Below are 20508 nucleotides of genomic sequence, written 5' to 3'. Positions count from 1 at the left end.
TATCTGCACTAAAGTAAGCTAAACTGAGGCAGTATTTTGCTTAGCTATTTCAAGTCGTTGTTTAACGACAATCCCCTCCCCCAGGTTAATTTATCACACTGGATACCTCGATTGGCTTCGAGAGTGGGATGGAACCGATGGTAGCAACAAAGCAAGTCCTTAGAATTTCTGTTTAAAACGAACGAGAAGAATGTGAGTAGACTTGGCTAGGGTTGTCTGCGAGGAGGAAGTGGCCGAGGCGTCATGTCTCATGCAGTAATATCAGCAATGCTTTTTAGATACTAAATTGTTTTAGATATCCATCATCTTACAACTTTACCCATTTTATAAGTAGACTGATAGGCAAGATATTGTTCTCGGCTTTCTTATACATGACTTTCCACCATTCTCCTCTAGTACTTCTTGCTACTGTAAAGATTTCTAGAAACTAATCCAAGATCTCTAATTTCCAGATTAATTATTTGTTTTTAATAATACATTACTTAGTAGCTAGTTACTTTAAAAATCATTTGTTTAGCACAGCCAAGGTTCCCACCTGGTGAAACACCCAACTGTGAGCAAAAGTTCTTGTAATAATTGATACGGTTCTGTGCGGGTTGTGTCTCACGGCCCTTGCCACACTCCCCTCCATTGATGGCTCGAATTGTAGCTCCAAATCCTTGGTTCTGTGTTATTGCGGCGTGGCAATTCGAATTTTGCATCCAAAACCACAATGATGACCTCCACGAAAGGACGCCATTCTGAGCAACCTGGTCTGGATTTTGGAGGAGGTTCATGTTGAAAGCCTTTCCAGCAGCATCGTAATTGTAATTCCTGTATATATACACTTTAAATTTTGAATATAACATTTTCAGCTTACCAGGTGAGCTGCAAAGGTCCTCTTCCATAGTAAGCCTTTGTACCTGCAGGACATGGGATCCCACGACTAGTGTCACAATAGACGTTGTTTCGGTTGATCTCTCGAATGTATTGCAGTGCTACAGCCAAGCAACCATATACAAACTTCAAGACATTAGTGAGATTAATGGATAAATGCTATCCGAGTTTACTTCCAGTCTCCTGCTTCACATTTGCAAAGTAGGCCGCCAGTTCCCTCTTTTGAACATCAAGACTCCCTGTGCTTCCAAACGTGGGATAGTATTTTGTTGCTGCAATGAAATCGTTGTATGTGTAGAAAGGATTCGCGATGTTGGATGGGAAGAACTTCCTAAACACAGACACAGTTATAATACTAGAGGGAGATGCCAGTGTTGAGAACGGAGAAAATCCTAGGAGGCATAGCATAAACATTACCATGACTAATGCCATGGTACTTAAAAGGATAGTATGAGAACCGTGGTTGTGCAATGGAATTTTGGGGCTGTTTTTATAGCCTTGAGTGGGATTGCGATTTATATGGGCTTCACAGCCTTGAAATGCCGTGTAGATATTAACTTCTCTCCTTGGTCGAAGCACGCTAAGATCTTGCTTGTAATACAAGTGACCAAACTTTGAAGGCATCTATTAAAATTCATTGATGTGCACTAAAATAAGCTAATATGATCAAAGATTTATTACTGAGGCTTAAGTGAATTCAAAGGAATGGAGGGAAATATTTTATTTGCCTAGGGTTTAGGTCTGCGAAGAGGAAGCGTCCTACACACAGCTCGGCGGTGTTCCATGCGGTAATCTCAGCAATGCTCCGGGGCCGTGAGAGCTTGATTCGGCTTGTTGGGAAGCGGCAGCGCAATGTGTCACTCCCGGCTCGGGTGAGTGATCGAGCTTCTATTTCTTTGCAAGAAGAGTTGGAGTGCGGTGATGTTTCGCTGGAAATAAAAGGAGGCCTGAGCTTAGCTTGTTGTGACTGGGTGGAATGCCCTGTGTGTGGGAAGCAAATACGCGGGAATGAACTTCTCGTCAACTGCCATCTTGGTTTGGATTTTGCTCTGTTTTGATTCAAGCACGCTGATCGATGGTGTCTCTTGTCCAGATACTTGCCTGCAACGTGGGAAGAAAAAGAAGAACAGTGTCCAGCATACACTCTTTCACTTCAACTTGTCGAAAAAGGTAGAGTACGAGGAAAGCGGAAACTGCGTACTAGAAATCCAGCAGTCTCCTCCGCTCGAGACTGGGGTCGACTGTAACACGGCGGCAGGGTCTCCGGAACCGGAAGTTTCTTCTACTCTTGAATGCTTTGAGGAGCCCGACGTGGCCAACAGCGTCCTTCCGGCAGAGCTCAACAGTGAAACTAGAGATCTTTACAATGGCTGCCTGGAGGCAAGGATTGCTGGCCGCAAGTACCACAGAGACGTCGAGTGCCAAGCTGGGATGCGAGTTCACCTGGTAAGGGAACCAGAAAATCCCATGGATACATACGCTGTGAAGGTAAACTTGACTGGATGGACGTGTTTCATGGCTGACAACAACATTGCGCCAGGTGCTTACAGCGGATGGGCTTTCGCTGGGACATATTCCAAAAGAGCTTTCGCGTTATTTGTCTCCTCTCATGGAAAAAGGCGTGGTAGACGTTCAGGTAACTAATCTCTGGGGCGTTTTTCAATTGTTCACAAAGGTTTCAGGGATATGTCTCCAAGAGTACATCGGAAGCTGCACGCCTCAAGCTTGATTTGCGTGAGATCCAGAGTCGGACTATTGGAAGTCTCTCAGAAGAAAAAGTGCTGGCTGTCAAATGGAGCCGTCTGATGGATGCAGCTGACAAGGGACAAGACCACGGCTGTCGATACCAACAGAATTTTCTCTACATGCTCCAAGTGGTATTGGAACGGGATCTCCATCTCTTTACTTCAGACGAGATCGAACTTCTCGAGGCATTTCGTTCAATCTCGTCTGATGGACAGCGCCTTTTTGTAAGATTGGCTCAACGAAAGGGTAAGCTAAACGCCGTCGGACAAACTATGACTCAAGGGAGACTGGTTTTGCAGGGCCATGGTTCCGTCTTCAGAACATTTTCTATGAAGATATTGGTGACACAAACTCTGCAGTCCATGAGTTAGTCGGTACTCAATTTCTTTCATCGTGTACTTCATAATATGTTTGCTCCCTTGTAACAGAGGGACGCTACTTAGTTTTCGACGCGGACGTCAATTCGTCTGAGTTGCTTGAACATCTGACTGTACAAGAGCTCAAAGATTTGGCAGTGAACAGCAAAATCATGGTAGTTACTTCTAAGACTTTCTTCCTTGTTTTTATTTCTGTTCCTGCTTACAGATCAAAAGTGCTACGCTAAGTTTGAAAAAGATTCAGCTTATTACAGCAATTCGAGATGCATTGATTTCGCTGCATTTGTAAGTAGCAAGTGATCATTGGTTTTTTATACAAGCGTGAAATACTTGGCGGCAGTAATCTAACGGCTTTAATTCGTGAAGCAACCGGCCCATGCATTCGAATAGCCGAAACAGTTGAAGTTCTACTTTGGCGTTTACAGGTCAGTTGACATCCTCTCCAAAGTGTTACACTTGCTGGTGCTGAGCAATTTATTTATTTATTCAGAGGCTGTTCTTTCTAAACGGTGAGCAGGAGTTCCATGTTTTTCTTCTTGTGGATATTGGAAGGATCAAGTATCCAAGCTATAGGTGCGCTAGAACAATGCCAGTCTTTGCTTCTCGAGAGGACTTTCTGGCGTATGAGCAGGTCCGTTCCTACTGTGTTATAAAATTTGTCTGACCGTCGAGTTTTCAGGCATTGCAATTGGCTCAGGTGGTTGACATGTCTCTGGAAGCTGGTAATTCTGAGGCTGTAAACTCCTCTTTTCGAAAAGCAAGGACTACTCTCGAATTGATCAATGCACACACCGAGATCAAGCATCCATTTTTAGCACGATTTTCGGCTGCATGGGTGTATGCAACAATCTGTACTGTGGCTGCATCGTTTCTGGAGAAAGAACGCAGGTACGCTCTTTCACCAATGGCGAACAATACTTTTGAACTAAAACTGGCTCTTGACCAGATATGCTGAAGCTATAAACCTCTTCAAGCAGCTCCTTAGCATGCAGTATTGTCCTGGACGGAGAGGATACTGGACTCTCCGGCTATCTATTGACTTGGAGCACTTACAGCGTTTAGAAGAGAGCCTGCTCGTTGCAGAAAACGGATTAAATGATTTCAGCGTCCGAGGAGGGGATCGTATTGCTTTGCAACGGAGGGTTCTCCGACTAGGAAAACCTCCTAGAAGGTGGAAAGTACCTCCATATGCAGCGCTTTTAAAGAAAAAACAAAAGGTGGTACGTACTGTGTCTTCCAGATATTTGGCCTTCAGCTACAACTCTGTTTCTGAAGGTGACGATTATGGGAAGGCCGCTAAACAATGCCAATGGAATGAAGAGCAGATTTTATGGCTACGATGGGCAACAATGCAGTGTGGAGGACCTGGCACTTCAATACTATGCCGGAGAAGATGGAGGCGGCTGGAAAGGAGTCCATTCAGAAAGTGGCATATGGCTGACATTGTTCGGGCTGCTCATGTGGGATGTTATCTTTTCAGACGTTCCAGATGTCTTCCAGACACCTTTTCAGGTTCTTGTTTCATTTTCTCGTGGTTGCTCTACAGTTCTTGTTTGCAGACTGCACCATTGGACTTGTGCACGGATTCATTCTATCCAGTCCGAAGCTCGCTTATTGAATCTCGTCTTCAAGCCATACGCGATGGCGGAGCTAGGCAACTCGTGGCTGAGACTTGGGCAGAGCACTACGGGACATCATGTAGCGGGGTAAACTGGGAGAAGTACTCGCTTGAAGACCTTCAAACAATAACGGTCTGTATCGGAGGTCCAGGATTGTCGGCGATTTGCAAGCTTCTTGCAGAAGACCACAGTAACTGGACGGCTGGAATGCCTGATCTTCTGCTGTGGAAGGAGAAAGAGGCAAAGCTGGCGGAAGTCAAGGGTCCAGGGGATCGCTTGTCCGAGCAACAGGTGGCCTGGTTTCTTATTCTCTCGGACGCTAATGTTCCAGTGGAACTTTGCAAGGTCTCCAAGACGATGAATGATCGATCCTAGATCGGCTACTCCGAGTAGTGCCGGGGCCGAGACGGCTGCGCAGGCCTCTGCAACTTGCTCCGCCTTGCTTGAAGTCATAAGAACCGGTAAGCCTCTGCACTTGCTCCGCCTTGCTTGAAGTCATAAGAACCGGTAAGTAACTCCGCCATTCCATCCCGCTGTGGACTGCGAAGAATCCATTGCGCGCTACACACATCCAGTTCCAAGTCCTCAGTGTCACCATCTCAAGAGCTCTTCGATCAGGACCGCGAGTCACTACTCGGCCTCCACCGTCATCTTAAAGATCCTGCGGAGGGATAGGAAATGCGAGTTCCAAAGAGATGAATCACGAGGGATTCCATGCACCTTAAAGAACATCCGCCGCGACTCTGTCATCCTTGATGAGTATCCTATCGAACAATGCAGTTGCTTGCTCCATATCCCCACTGTGGGCATCATCGCACTGGGGCATCCCAAAGAAGATTTGGCTGGCGTGATGCATGTCTCGGCCCGAGCCAAGCCAGAACAGCTCGTTGCGGCATTTGCCTCGTCATGATGCCCATTCGGGGCATATGTGCTCACTATTGTCGTCCAGGTCACCACGTCCTGGCTTTCCTCGCATCAGCAACGCGATTTTCTTCGCAAAGGACCCGTAATAGGATGTTCCGAGAGAAGGGGAGTGGAAAACCTTGATCGCCTCGTCTGGCATATGTGATAGCAGAATGTGCATTGCCGGTACTTGCTCGCCAGGATGCGGGAGGATTCGAGTGGTTGAGATAGAATGACTCACTTGTAGCGCTATGCCTCGTGGAACATCGCTCACCTTAAAGGAAGGATTGCGTTCCAAGGAATCTGCTTTAGGTTGGAAGATGAAGGGCTGAATGTTTCCATTGGAATCTAACGATTGAGAAGATCTTCTTTCAAATAGATGTGATATGAACTCACTTCTGGTTTCTGTTTTTTCTCTTGCAGGCATAGTCATAACTGGTGGCATTTAGAGCTTTGTCATCTAGAGGGTGGTCCAGCTGAGAACGTGCTACGCATATTTGACACCCGTATATGGGGAGACCACGAAAGAGCTGAAAGGGATACATTTGCGGTAAGCTCTCTTAACAGAAAAATCCAACACTAAGTAATCAATAATGTGCAGGTGAGCTTAAACGCGTTGGAATTTTTGCTGTGTCTTCAAGTAAACAGATTTGGAGATCACATCACGAAGCTCTTTGTGGACAAGGTACGTGGGCTGGCGGCAATTTTTGAACTTATATTTTCCTTACTTTTTGTGTTTAGTCCACATGATTTTCTGGTCCTTTGGTCACTGGTTCGAAGCTCTTTATTGCAGAGGCCAAACAATTACTCTCATATTTGAATCAACGGTGAGAAATGTTGTCAAAGTGACCTCACTCTGACTCTCATCAGAGCATAAATGATCGGTTCTACAGAGGAGATTCACCAAACGATAGTCTCGGTAATCAATGCTGATTTAGTTTGTGTTTGTGTGCTCTAAGTTGTGTTCATTATTTTCAACCTATTAGAGTGCTTCGGCATTGTACGAGTATGGCTCCAGCAATGAAAGTGCTGTCTCTTCACTCTTGGGATCAAAATTTAGTGCTAGGGAGCTCAAGGTTTGCCTGTGTATTCATTGTCCTTGCTCTGCTCTCCCAGGTGATTGGAGCCTCGAATGAACAGATGAGAGTATTTGGACATCTGTGGGCAATAGCAAGCTCAAATCTGATGGTAACTTTGGTATGTACAGATTGATAATGGAATATTCACTATATAAGTATTATATTTTTAGAGCATATAGCAAATTGGTTACCAACAAGTTTATGTTTACTGTCCGTACCTACTTGATGGGATGTTTCTATTCAGCAAAGGCTGATCCAAACATTTACGATATGCTAGAACATATGACATAAACCACAGGAATATTCCAAGAATATTTCATGGCTTTAACGCTGTAACGCATTAAGGGTTGGGAGGTTGGCCTAGGGTTTACTCCTTATTCATTTCATTGGTATTGGAGTAACATGTTCTTTTGGGGATGGCAAATGAGTGGGATATAGATTTTGATAAGGAGTATGGCATTAGTGATGATGGTTATAATGATGAGGAAAAAAACTTTGATAGTGTTGTAGTGCAATCTAATCATTAGATTATTGAGGTTCAGAATGTCATTAAGGAGGTTAAGGATTCTATCAACCTCATGAAGGATTTCTTATTTCATATGGACCTTCTCTCAAATCCATAATTACTATTGGTATATCAAACATGTTAAGGATTATAATATTGTGGAATGGAAGTCATCACTAGATATTTGTGATACCTAAGAATTGATTCTTGGTTGAAATTGTGAGAAAGTTGTTCTCATAGGATAAGGTGAAGATTTATTTTTTTTATAACAAAGCTGACGGGCTATGCTTCTTTGTGGTGGAAGAACTACATTAAAGCTAATTATAAGCAAACTTCTTAAAATGATTTGAAAAAGATTTTCTACGCTTCATTTGTCAAGAAGTTTAAAGAGGTTAATCTTGTAAACCAGCTACTAGAGATCAAGCAAAGGACTTTATGTTTGGATGCATATGCCCATTAGTTCCATGATCTTTGTCTTAGTCTTATAGGTATCTCTAATGAGTTGTTAAAGGTGCAATGTTTTATCAATGGTTTGAGCTCAATGGATGTGCACCAAAACGTCAAGAACAATTTTCTAAAAACGTTGATTGATGCTATTATTAAGGCTTAGATCTTTTCACCAAAATCGTTAATCAACTTTGGTCAATGGGATGGTCTATGGGGTAATCAATGTGATGACCAGCCCGCCAATGTTTCATATTTAGAGAAGAAATAACAATTGCTATATCATGGCTCAAAGTATAGAGATGAGAAATTTCATTTGGACCAAGAAGAAATAGACAAGGTAAAGGGCAATTGTTTTCATTGCCACAAGGCTAGACATTGAAGGGGTTAACAAATGCTAAAGTGACTATGGTGGAATCTATAAACAATGATAAGCAATAATGTGAGTGATATTGTTATTAGGGTTATATTGCTTCAAGTTAGGCATTCTTTCACGGTCATGAGCCATAAATTTGATATTATATAGTGAAATTGGCCTACTTAAGATAAAGAGTTGTAAGTTGTGATTGTTGTTGTGAATGAATGGCAACATTATTTATATGGATTAGACTTCCACTAAAATAGTGAAAAGGTTTAAAAACTACTAAATATTCAATACAGTTTTTTTTTATATTAATTCTACATTTATTAGTATAACAATTATTATGGATTCAATCCAGTATTTCAATCATTAAAAGGACCTTCAAGGACACCTTACTCATTGGTAAAAGTTTTTGTAGGAAATGTCTATTAAGATCCAGATATAATGCATGTGATCATGGGATGAGATTTGGATATATTGTCACCGTGGATCCTTGGAACATTGGGGGATAAATGGGAATAAAATAGCCATTAAGGGCTCTCTCATCAAGCAATTGCCCCTTTTCCAGTTGGTTTAAGGGGAGAGAGATAGAGTGCGCTACATCAATAAAAGTATAAACCTTTTCCAGTTAGCTTAAGGGGAGAGAGATAGGGTGCATTACACCAGTACAAGTATAGAGGTAATAATAAAGTTGTAATACACATGGTTTTCACCCTTTATCCTATAGTGATTTACTATAGGATAACCATAAAACAAAACTTAAACCCTCTATATGCCATGTCACATAAGTAGAGCGGAACCCAAGTTTCAAGGCCTTGCGCAATTGAACAAAAAAACGGAGCCAAACTCCTAAATATGGAGCTAAGGAGCAAAAGAACTGGAGGACAGAGTGACTTTTGAGCATACAGCCCAAGGAGCGAAAGGACAAAAGCATGGAACAACATAAAATAGTCTTAGAGCATTGAGCATCCTAATGCCAGAACTAATACGTGAAACGAAGCCAAATGGAGTCTGATGCTATTTCAACATACTAGTGGCCTAACATAAGGATATGAGTATTCCACCAACTAGCATAGTATAAAACTTGGGCCCAGACCTAAGTTAGACACAAAACAAGGACATGCATACAAGCGAGAGTTAGATTATTCATCAAGTTAGTTAGCCATATCTGACCTACCCACTATCCCTACTATACATTTGGAACCTGGAATTTATGTATCTATAATGTGTAAGAGATGGCTCTCACAACGTATAGAACAACCTTAGCTATTACATTCTTAGGGCTTCTATGCTCCAACAAGAGTACTTATGACAACCACATCCAGAGCAGTCTTTAGATGATGATAATAAGGAACTAGCTTTTACATCCCTACAGAGGAATCCATGAATGACACTACCTTTGCAAATTCTGAGAAGAATCATTACCTTTACCATGTCTGCTGTCGTAAACATCCTGCTTGAACCTTAGAAACTGGTCAATCTGAACCGAAAGGTACAGTGGGACTTCGAGGCTGGTGTTCAAAGCAGTCACTCCAGAGACTGCAAAATTGACCCCATTGGCATAATTCGAGTTAATACTTTGCAAAATGGGATCAATTGTTGGGCGAGCAGAATGTCGACTTGATGTCGCTGATCATGCAGAAACGATGTGATCATTGTCTTAAAACTCGAAGATGATCTCCAAATAAGTCTCTTTATAGCCACACCTCGGTATACATGCTCTATCCCCCTCTCTCGCTAAGTCTTCTTGTCCTTCATGTTCTAGCAGGGAAACTTGACCAAGGAACAGCTTTAGGGAGGTTGAACTAATTAGTTGATTAATAATTACTTTTAAAAACAGATACGGTTCTGTGCGTGTGTCTCACTGCCCTTGCCACATGCCTGACCTCCATTGATGGCTCGAATTGTAGCTCCAAATCCTTGGTTCTGTGTTATTGCGGTGTGGCAATTCGAATTTTGCATCCAAAACCACACTGATGACTTCCACGAAAGGATGCCATTCTGAGCAACCTGGTCTGGATTTTGGAGGAGGTTCATGTTGAAAGCCTTTCCAGCAGCATCGTAATTGTAATTCCTGTATATATACACTTTAAATATTGAATATAACATTTTCAGCTTACCAGGTGAGCTGCAAAGGTCCTCTTCCATAGTAAGCCTTTGTACCTGCAGGACATGGGATCCCACGACGAGTGTCACAATAGACGTTGTTTCGGTTGATCTCTCGAATGTATTGCAGTGCTACAGCCAAGCAATGCTGTGGAATGCCCTCTGTGTGGGAAGCAAATACTGGGGAATGAACTTCTCGTCAACTGCCATCTTGGTTTGGATTTTGCTCTGTTTTGATTCAAGCACGCTGATCGATGGTTTCTCTTGTTCAGATACTTGCCTGCAAAGTGGGACGAAAAAGAAGAACAGTGTCCAGCATACACTCTTTCACTTCAACTTGTCGAAAAAGGTAGAGTACGAGGAAAGCGGAAACTGCGTACTAGAAATCCAGCAGTCTCCTCCGCTCGAGACTGGGGTCGACTGTAACCCGGCGGCAGGGTCTCCGAAACCGGAAGTTTCTTCTACTCTTGAAAGCTTTGAGGAGCCCGACGTGGCCAACGGCGTCCTTCCTGCAGAGCTCAACAGTGAAACTAGAGATCTTTACAATGGCTGCCTGGAGGCAAGGATTGCTGGCCGCAAGTACCACAGAGACGTCGAGTGCCAAGCTGGGATGCGAGTTCACCTGGTAAGGGAACCAGAAAATCCCATGGATACATACGCTGTGAAGGTAAACTTGAGTGAATGGACGTGTTTCATGGCTGACAACAACATTGCGCCAGGTGCTTACGGCGGATGGGCTTTCGCTGGGACATATTCCAAAAGAGCTTTCGCGTTATTTGTCTCCTCTCATGGAAAAAGGCATGGTAGACGTTCAGGTAACTAATCTCTGGGGCGTTTTTGAATTGTTCACAAAGCTTTCAGGGATATGTGTCCGAGAGTACATCGGAAGCTGCACGCCTCAAGCTTGATTTGCGTGAGATCCAGAGTCGGACTATTGGAAGTCTCTCAGAAGAAAAAGTGCTGGCTGTCAAATGGAGCCGTCTGATGGATGCAGCTGACAAGGGACAGCTGTCGATACCAACAGAATTTTCTCTACATGCTCCAAGTGGTATTGGAACGGGATCTCCATCTCTTTACTTCAGACGAGATCGAACTTCTCGAGGCATTTCGTTCAATCTCGTCTGATGGACAGCGCCTTTTTGTAAGATTGGCTCAACGAAAGGGTAAGCTAAACGCCGTCGCACAAACTGTGACTCAAGGGAGACAGTGGTTTTGCAGGGCCATGGTTCCGTCTTCAGAACATTTTCTATGAAGATTTGGTGACACAAACTCTGCAGTCCATGAGTTAGTCGGTACTCAATTTCTTTCATCGTGTACTTCATAATATGTTTGCTCCCTTGTAACAGAGAGACGCTACTTAGTTTTCGACGCGGACGTCAATTCGTCTGAGTTGCTTGAACTTCTGACTGTACAGGAGCTCAAAGATTTGGCAGTTAACACCAAAATCATGGTAATTACTTCTAAGACTTTCTTCCTTGCTTTTATTTCTGTTCCTGCTTACAGATCAAAAGTGCTACGCTAAGTTTGAAAAAGATTCAGCTTATTACAGCAATTCGAGATGCATTGATTTCTCTGCATTTGTAAGTAGCAAGTGATCATTGGTCTTTTATACCAGCGTGAAATACTTGGCGGCAGTAATCTAACGGCTTTAATTCGTGAAGCAACCGGCCCATGCATTCGAATAGCCGAAACAGTTGAAGTTCTACTTTGGCGTTTACAGGTCAGTTGACATCCTCTCCAAAGTGTTACACTTGCTGGTGCTGAGCAATTTATTTATTTATTCAGAGGCTGTTCTTTCTAAACGGTGAGCAGGAGTTCCATGTTTTTCTTCTTGTGGATATTGGAAGGATCAAGTATCCAAACTATAGGTGCGCTAGAACAATGCCAGTCTTTGCTTCTCGAGAGGACTTTCTGGCGTATGAGCAGGTCCGTTCCTACTTTGTTATAAAATTTGTCTGACCGTCGAGTTTTCAGGCATTGCAATTGGCTCAGGTGGTTGACATGTCTCTGGAAGCTGGTAATTCTGAGGCTGTAAACTCCTCTTTTCGAAAAGCAAGGACTACACTCGAATTGATCAATGCACACACCGAGATCATCCATTTTTAGCACGATTTTCGGCTGCATGGGTGTATGCAACAATCTGTACTGTGGCTGCATCGTTTCTGGAGAAAGAACGCAGGTACGCTCTTTCACCAATGGCGGACAATGGTTTTGAACTAAAACTGGCTCTTGACCAGATATGCTGAAGCTATAAACCTCTTCAAGCAGCTCCTTAGCATGCAGTATTGTCCTGGCCGGAGAGGATACTGGACTCTCCGGCTATCTATTGACTTGGAGCACTTACAGCGTTTAGAAGAGAGCCTGCTCGTTGCAGAAAACGGATTAAATGATTTCAACGTTCGAGGAGGGGATCGTATCGCTTTGCAACGGAGGGTTCTCCGACTAGGAAAACCTCCTAGAAGGTGGAAAGTACCTCCATATGCAGCGCTTTTAAAGAAAAAACACAAGGTGGTACGTACTGTGTCTTCCAGATATTTGGCCTTCAGCTACAACTCTGTTTCTGAAGGTGACGATTATGGGAAGGCTGCTAAACAATGCCAATGGAATGAAGAGCAGATTTTATGGCTACGATGGGCAACAATGCAGTGTGGAGGACCTGGCACTTCAATACTATGCCGGAGAAGATGGAGGCGGCAGGAAAGGAGTCCATTCAGAAAGTGGCATATGGCTGACATTGTTCGGGCTGCTCATGTGGGATGTTATCTTTTCAGACGTTCCAGATGCCTTCCAGACACCTTTTCAGGTTCTTGTTTCATTTTCTCGTGGTTGCTCTACAGTTCTTGTTTGCAGACTGCACCATTGGACTTGTGCACGGATTCATTCTATCCAGTCCGAAGCTCGCTTATTGAATCTCGTCTTCAAGCCATACGCGATGGCGGAGCTAGGCAACTCGTGGCGGAGACTTGGGAAGAGCACTACGGGACATCATGTAGCGGGGTAAACTGGGAGAAGTACTCGCTTGAAGACCTTCAAACAATAACGGTCTGTATCGGAGGGGCGATTTGCAAGCTTCTTGCAGAAGACCACAGTAACTGGACGGCTGGAATGCCTGATCTTCTGCTGTGGAAGGAGAAAGAGGCAAAGCTGGCGGAAGTCAAGGGTCCAGGGGATCGCTTGTCCGAGCAACAGGTGGCCTGGTTTCTTATTCTCTCAGACGCTAATGTTCCAGTGGAACTTTGCAAGGTCTCCAAGACGATGAATGATCGATCCTAGATCGGCTACTCCGAGTAGTGCTGGGCCCGAGACGGCTGCTCAGGCCTCTGCAACTTGCTCCGCCTTGCTTGAAGTCATAAGAACCGGTAAGCACCCGCTGTGGACTGCGAAGAATCTATTGCGCGCTACACACAGCCAGTTCCAAGTCCTCAGTGTCACCGTCTCAAGAGCTCTTCGATCGGGACCGCGAGGTGATAGATACACCACTCGGCCTCCACCGTCATCTTAAAGATCCTCTCGGCGGAGGATCAGGAAATGCGAGTTCCAAAAGAGATGAATCACGAGGGATTCCATGCACCTTAAAGAACATCCCCCGCGACTCTGTCATCCCTGATGAGTATCCTATCGAACAATGCAGTTGCTTGCTCCATATTCCCATTGTGGGCATGGAGTCCGTTGGGAGAACACGTAGAGACTAAACCATCATCGCACTGGGGCATCCCAAAGAAGATTTGGCTGGCGTGATGCATGTCTCGGCCCGAGCCAAGCCTGAAGAGCTCGTTGCGGCATTTGCCTCGTCATGATGCCCAATCGGGGCATATTTGCTCACTATTGTCGTCCAGGTCACCACGTCCTGGCTTTCCTCGCATCAGCAACGCGATTTTCTTCGTAAAGGACTCGTAATAGGATGTTCCGAGAGAAGGGGAGTGGAAAACCTTGATGGCCTCGTCAAGATGCCCAAAGTGGGCATATGTGATAGCAGAATGTGCATTGCCGGTACTTGCTCGCCAGGATGAGCCCAACACGGGAGGATTCGAGTGCAGGGCTCTGGGTCCCAAGCTCCTTGCAATTCGGTGAGCGTCTTCGATGCACGCAAGAATCGATGGAGCTTCGCAGCACCAATGCTGCGTTCTCCACCGCAGGAAACGAAATCTTTTCACAACCAGGTGATCTTGAGCTCGCCCACAGACGCTTGTTTGCCCAAGATCTTTCCTGGGAAGTGGTGACTGGATTGCCCCGGCGCCACTACTTTGTGCACCTATGGAACGACATGGCCGGATCATTGTGTTGGAGGCAAGAACTTATGGAAGGAGCTGCAGCTGACGACCGCTTCTTCCACCGATCACAAGTTTTTCTTCCACGCTGTGAGCTGCCAGAAGAACATCTGGGCAGTCTCGGCGAATTGCAAGGCTGTGACGTTGATCCGGCTTGGAAGCCAAGCTCAATCCCATAAGCTTCGCCGTTCAGATTCTTCGAGCTTAGATGAGCTACTAGCTAGAGATGAATAAGTTATCTACAAGGATGTCGTGTTTGCAGATGAAAAGTTCTATGAAATGGTTTTTTTCTGTGTGCGTACGGTTGAGGTCTATTGGGAGGGCGAGGAGGAAGCGGCCGGTCCGCTAAGGCGGCATTACATCCACGCGAGAGCTTGATCCGGGTTGTAGGGAAGCGGCAACGTAGTGAGGACGCTCCGCCAGCTCAGGTGAGTAATCGAGCTTGTAATCGTTTTTTTGCAGTGCTGTGTGTGATGTCCAACAGCTTAGCTTGTTGTGACTTCCCTGTGTGTGTGTGAAGTAAACGCGTAAATGAACTTCTTGTCGGTTGCCATCTTGGTCTGTTTTGATTCAAGTAGGTTGATCCATGGTTTGTCTTGTCCAGATACTTGCCTGCAAAGTGGGAAGAAAAGACGAACAATGTCCATCATACACTCGTTCCAGATGTCTTCCAGACAAACTTGAGGTTCTTGTTTTCAGGTTCTTGTGGGCTTCTTCTGCTCTTCTTGTTTGCGCTTTGCAAGAGGCGCTTTGTGTTGGAAAAAACTTGTTTTGTGTTATTTCGCAGAGACTGCACCATTGGACTGGATTTCTTTCTATCCAGTCTGAAGCTCACTTATTGAATCTCGTCTTCAAGCCATATGCGATAGGCAACTCGTCGTGGAAGCACTATGGGAGGGTTAACTGGGAGAATGAAGACCTCCAAACAATTACAAGATTGTGGTGATTCACAGAAGACCACAGTAACTGGATGATGTGGAAGGAGAAAGGGGCAAAGCTAGTCGAAGCCAAGGGTCCGGGAGATTGCTTGTCCGAGCAACAGGTGGCCTGATTTCTTATTCTCTCGGATGCCAGGGAGCTGGACCTAGCATGCTATGCATGAGCTCCTCGGCCTCCTCCAGCCCTCCAGACTTGGTGAGAACGTCCACAAGACAATGCTTGAGATAGAATCACTCACTCGCACTTGTAGCGCTAAACATCGCCACCATCACCTTAAAGCAAGGATTGCGTTCCAAGGAATCTCGAGGGATTCCATGCATGTTAAAGAACATGTCTCAAGCATTGCATACTGGTAGATCGCGGCGTTGGACGTAGAGACTAAACCGTCATCGCACTCGGGCATCCTAAAGAAGACTTGGCTGTCGTGATGCATGTCTCGCCCAGCCAGCGACCTCATTGCGCCAAGGAAAAAGAAACGTTGCCTCGTCAAGATGCCCAACCGGGGCATATGTGCTCACCATTTTTAGCAGGTCCCTACTCTGCGTATAAAGAGTTAGGGCAAATAGAGCCGGCCTATGGCGACGACAATCATACCCGGCCTGGACAACGATGCCGCTTGCCAGTGCCTCCTCTCATCTCGGGATCTCGTCTCCAGTGCCAAGTTCTACAATGATCGCTCTGCACAGGGGTTGGACGAGGAATGGCTTGTTGCCACGGTGATCCTCAGGCAAAAGGAAGAGCTTTTGATCATGGCGTTCAATCCCAATAGCTCCAAGATAGCGTGGATGGTTCTTCCTCCTCCACCGCAGGGCTTCTACGGATTCGATTGCAGGGCCCTCGGCAGCAAGCTCTATCTTCTCGGATTAGGCCAGGGGAAATCACTGAGCGTCACACACGAATCGATGGAGCGCCGCAGCGCCAATGCTGTGTCCTCCGATTCTTCTTTGCGTCCGCGGCTATGGAGGGTCAGCTCTACGTCGTTGGTGGCAACCGTGAGCGGCAGGAACAGGACGCTGAGACATACAATCCGCTGGAGGACCGATGGTATCCCCTCCTGCCATTGCCACCGCATGGGACCATGGCCTTTCCCAACGCTCTTGTCGTGGATGGTAACAAGATGGTTATCTTGCGCGCTGGTAATGGAGAGACGCTTGTTTTCTCAGCACAAGATCATTCCTGGGAAGTGGTGGACATGACTAGATTGTGCAGGTGCCGCTGTATTGTGCATGGCAACCGGATCTACGATGCCAACACGTTGCAGAGATATGACAGTGGCAACAACTCGTGGGAGGCACTCCAGCTGACGAACACTTCTTCCAGCAATAGCAAGTCTGTGTTCCATGGTGTGAGCTGCCAGAAGAACATCTGGGCAGTCAAGGAGGATTGCAAGGTCGTGAAAGTGATCCAAGTTCCCAATGATGGCAGCTTGGAAGCCAAGGTGATGGCAGTTTATGAGCTCAATGTGCCTTTCAGCAATTTACATCCAATATTCGACCTCGAAGTTCTTCGAGCTTGATGGATCCTAGATCAGCTACTAGCTAAAGAAAAGTTTTTTAAGTGGATCTCCATGTTTTAAAAAGATAGTTTTATTTCATTTAAGGCAGCATTACAATGTGGCAGCTTGTAGAGTTACTCCAAGATGCTGATGTGAGTTATTTTTTTGGTGAATTTTGTTTGTTGGAGTGTTTAAAAGGTAGTTTGTGAGCCCTCTGGGATAGTCTAAAATTGAGTCGAATATGGGAATTGGGGATAGTAGCTTATAAGTTGAGCTTAATTTAATTCAAATCAATGCAAATAAATATAGTCAATTATAAGTTTTATAAAGAAATTTTATGTCAGAAAAATGTTATCCTTCGTGAACTTAAAATTTATGAAAATGGTTTGGAGAAATTTATATGTTTTGATATTATTATGGAGATTTTTTTTATACAATAAAATACTGACTAGGTAATTTCTAGAATTAAAAGTTAGTCCAAACCCATATACATTCACAATATTTTAGTTAAAGAGAATTATTTTCAGCTCAAATAAAAATGGGAATATTAAAGTTCGCTACAAACTTGAAAATTTGTATTATATATTTTGACATCTCAATAATTTAACCTTTCAACATTTTGATATTTCAATATTTTAATATTTCAACAATTGACCACCACACATTAGTCTAAAAATATAAATATTTTTATAGACTCATTCATTCATCCATGTTTTAGGGTTTTGCAAAGATAGAAGACCAAAAATTTGTGAATAATTATAATATAAAGAAGTGTGAAAATGTTAAAAAAATTTACTACTAAAATTTCATATTACACTTTTGGTCTTTATTACCCATTTGGGAATGTAAAGACCATTATCACTAGTAATAAAAATATTCCTATTACTTTTGAAATAATAGTATTGTAGAAAAAAGAAGAAATGAATCTATTAAAAGTGGCCTTATCTACCATTTTAAAGATATATATCTTCGTCTATATTTGACTTTATATGGTCATTAATTCTAATCTCAAATTTTTTAACACCATCCTTAACCATATAAAGATAATTTTATGACTTCTTTATTGTCTAAGAGTTTCTATCATTCCTATGATCCCAATTATAATTGTTTGCTACAATTACATTGGCTAATTTGCTAAATTAAATGTTTATATAGATCACATCATTAACTGTTTGAGGGAAAACCTTTTACTATTCCCAAAATCCTAAAGTTGTTCTCTCACTAGCCCCTTTCTACCTACATACTCATGTATGAACTCAAGTGTCAAATGGAGAGTTGTGCTTTCTAGATATGCTACTCCTCGAGGATAGACCCACTTGTCTTTACTTTAACTCTTGTTTGTCGAAATACTTCATCAATGTTTTTGCTACCTTGAACAAATTTTATAGTCTTTGGTTCACTCAGCTGTTACACCATTAGTCTGGCTTACCAAATTATGTTTGTAGCCACAAAATTATTTGAAGCACCCATGTCAATAAGAATCTTAATAAAATTACCTTCGAGCTTCTCTTAGAGGGCTAGTAATTATTGCGAACAACTTTCTACCAAAGTTGCTTATGTAGTGAAGAACTTTGAGTTAGGGATTAGATCACATACCTTAATTTGAATTTCACCCAACTTAATAACTGTGAGACACAAAATCCCTAGGCCCCAAAGTGGAGCCGGAAGGGCGCCACGTGGTAGTGGCCGAAGCGAGAGCCAAACGAGCGTAACACGTTTGGACCAAAAGCTCCGACTTGAAAAGTCAAGAGCGGGAGTGGAACTCCCAACGAAGTGCTCGAGGAACGAGCACAAAGCGAGCAAAAAGCGAGGCTCCAAAAAGGGACCCAAAAGGACCAACACATGACACGTGGAAGTGTCCGAGATGGACTCGAGTTGGAGTCCGAAGTGGAGTCCGAGATGGACTCGAGTTGGAGTCCGAAGTGGAGTCCGAGATGGACTCGAGTTGGAGTCCGAAGTGGAGTCCGAGATGGACCCGAGTTGGAGTCCGAAGCGGAGTCCGAGATGGACCCGAGATGGAGTCCGAGATGGAGTCCGAGATGGACCCGAGATGGAGTCCGAGATGGAGTCCGAGATGGAGTCCGAGATGGATCCGAGATGGAGTCCGAGATGGACCCGAGATGGAGTCCGAGATGGAGTCCGAGATGGAGTCCGAGATGGACCCGAGATGGAGTCCGAGATGGAGTCCGAGATGGAGTCCGAGATGGAGTCCGAGATGGACCCGAGATGGAGTCCGAGATGGAGTCCGAGATGGAGTCCGAGATGGAGTCCGAGATGGACCCGAGATGGAGTCCGAGATGGAACCGGGACTGAGATCAAGTCCGAGGCCGAATCCGAAGTCGGATCCGAAATCGGATCCGAGATCGAGCCAGAGACTAAGTCCAAATACTAATACGGGTCAAGGGGTGAAAGCCCAAAGCGTGCGTCTCCCAGGGGGGGGGGGCTGCGGGGGGTTCCAAAGGTATAGTAGGGAGAGTGTGGGGGTTGGAGCCCAGTTGGAGCCAGTTGGGCCAGGAAGGGCCAGTTTGGCCCAGGAAGGGCCAGTTTGGTCCAGGAAGGCCAGACCCAGTGTTGGGTGATGAGCTGACCACTGGGAAGTCCAAGACTAGAGTGAACACGGACCGACAAGCGGGGTAGCTTGGTGAAGTGTTCAAGAGCCGGCTCTAGTTCCCCCGGGAGATCGACTGGCCGATGCTCCCAGTCCAAGTGTGGGTGGCACTACCTACTTGGATACCAGGCGTGGCTCAACGGAACCTCGCTCTAAGCCCATGGCTAGAGCACCCAAGGGCAGAAGGCGAGGAGAGTACCCAGGTGGCTCGCGTAAGGCCACGGTGTTCCGAAATGTTGTCCCAAAGGCCCAGACTGTGGAAAGGAAGAGGAGCAGTCCTCTGGGGTAGTGACCAAGGACACAGTCGTGTGGTGAGGAAGTCCCAGAGGACCGTGGGACTTAGTGGTCGGGCCTGTGGGTCTCGATCCAGTGGCAGTGTTGGCAAACACGGCCAGGGGCAGAAAGGGACTTAATGGGGACTGACAGAGGGATATTGGGGAAGGCTATTCCCCTTGTCGGTGGGCATCCTAAGGATGCTAAGGAGTGGATCTGAGATGATCACTCACGGATGGTTTGCCTAGTCGTGGAGAGCCAAGACTGTGATGCAAGTGGTATTGGACTACCAGTGTGGCAAAGGTGATTGGGCATGGCCTTAGCGTAACGGGCTGCTATGTCGGTGGTACCTTTGAGTGTCGGTCATGGGATCGGACACGTGGAGCACTTGGACCAAGTGCAAATGTTGAGTGGCATGGATGCCATTCTCGGGGCTAGCAAGTCCCAAGTCCTGGATTGGACTTATGGAGGTTGTGAATGAGACTCCTCCAAGTGGTCGGAGGTGTGGTTAAGTGACTAAAGTAGAATGGAAAATTTAGTCGTTTACAATTTGGTATCGGAGCTGTTCCTTAGTCCGACTTTTATTGGTGCTCAAGTATATCACCACTGGTGTTGGCATTGGAAGGTCCGAGGAGTGGGCCTATCCTTGAGGAGTAGCAGGTCAGGAAGACATGGCTCTCCATTACAGTTCATGTGTGAACTTGTAGACAAGGTGGTGGATAGAAAAGGGCCAATAATGGAACGACTTTGGGATCTTGGGAACAGTGCAAGGTTTTCCTCATTGAGTTGAGGATGTGATCCAGATGAGCGTTTGACTTAGCAAACTGGCTAATATAGTTATGGTAAATAACTATAGTTGGGATCACGGGAAAGATAGAGACTCCAAAACAATAAAGGAGTCACAAGTTT

General features: G+C 44.9%; 2 protein-coding genes, 1 long non-coding RNA gene and 1 pseudogene across 5 annotated transcripts; 3 read left to right on the top strand and 1 right to left on the bottom strand.

Annotated features, from left to right (window-relative positions):
• Positions 1-453: 453 nt before the first annotated feature.
• Positions 454-1351, bottom strand: LOC9638578 (endochitinase CHI). Its single transcript, XM_002988450.2, has 3 exons — positions 1050-1351; positions 860-977; positions 454-813 (listed from the first exon to the last, which is right to left on the bottom strand). Exons 1-3 carry the CDS (start codon positions 1306-1308, stop codon positions 483-485), a joined length of 708 nt encoding a protein of 235 aa, XP_002988496.2. The 5' UTR covers positions 1309-1351; the 3' UTR covers positions 454-482.
• A 264-nt stretch (positions 1352-1615) lies between these two features.
• Positions 1616-5078, top strand: LOC9638577 (fanconi-associated nuclease 1 homolog). Of its 3 annotated transcripts, XM_024662320.1 has the most exons (14): positions 1616-1748; positions 1779-1911; positions 1970-2364; positions 2417-2512; positions 2559-2868; positions 2922-2996; positions 3051-3154; positions 3208-3284; positions 3340-3424; positions 3490-3630; positions 3679-3887; positions 3946-4219; positions 4275-4511; positions 4559-5078. In XM_024662320.1, exons 1-14 carry the CDS (start codon positions 1677-1679, stop codon positions 4991-4993), a joined length of 2643 nt encoding a protein of 880 aa, XP_024518088.1. In that variant the 5' UTR covers positions 1616-1676; the 3' UTR covers positions 4994-5078. The 3 variants fall into 3 exon arrangements, with proteins under 3 accessions (XP_024518088.1, XP_024518087.1, XP_024518086.1); XM_024662319.1 differs by having other exon boundaries at positions 1616-1911; positions 3946-4216; XM_024662318.1 differs by having other exon boundaries at positions 1616-1911.
• A 47-nt stretch (positions 5079-5125) lies between these two features.
• Positions 5126-6467, top strand: LOC112341723. The gene is made up of 3 exons (XR_002990657.1): positions 5126-6071; positions 6123-6206; positions 6263-6467. It is a non-coding gene; the product is annotated as an uncharacterized LOC112341723 (long non-coding RNA).
• A 4996-nt stretch (positions 6468-11463) lies between these two features.
• On the top strand, positions 11464-13302 carry LOC9638053 (annotated as a pseudogene).
• The last annotated feature ends 7206 nt before the right edge of the window (positions 13303-20508 follow it).

Source organism: Selaginella moellendorffii, unplaced genomic scaffold (assembly GCF_000143415.4).
Source record: "Selaginella moellendorffii unplaced genomic scaffold, v1.0 SELMOscaffold_89, whole genome shotgun sequence".
Classification (NCBI taxonomy): Eukaryota; Viridiplantae; Streptophyta; class Lycopodiopsida; order Selaginellales; family Selaginellaceae; genus Selaginella; species Selaginella moellendorffii.
Note: the sequence above shows the minus strand (reverse complement) of the source record. Positions and strands in the feature narration are given on the sequence as shown.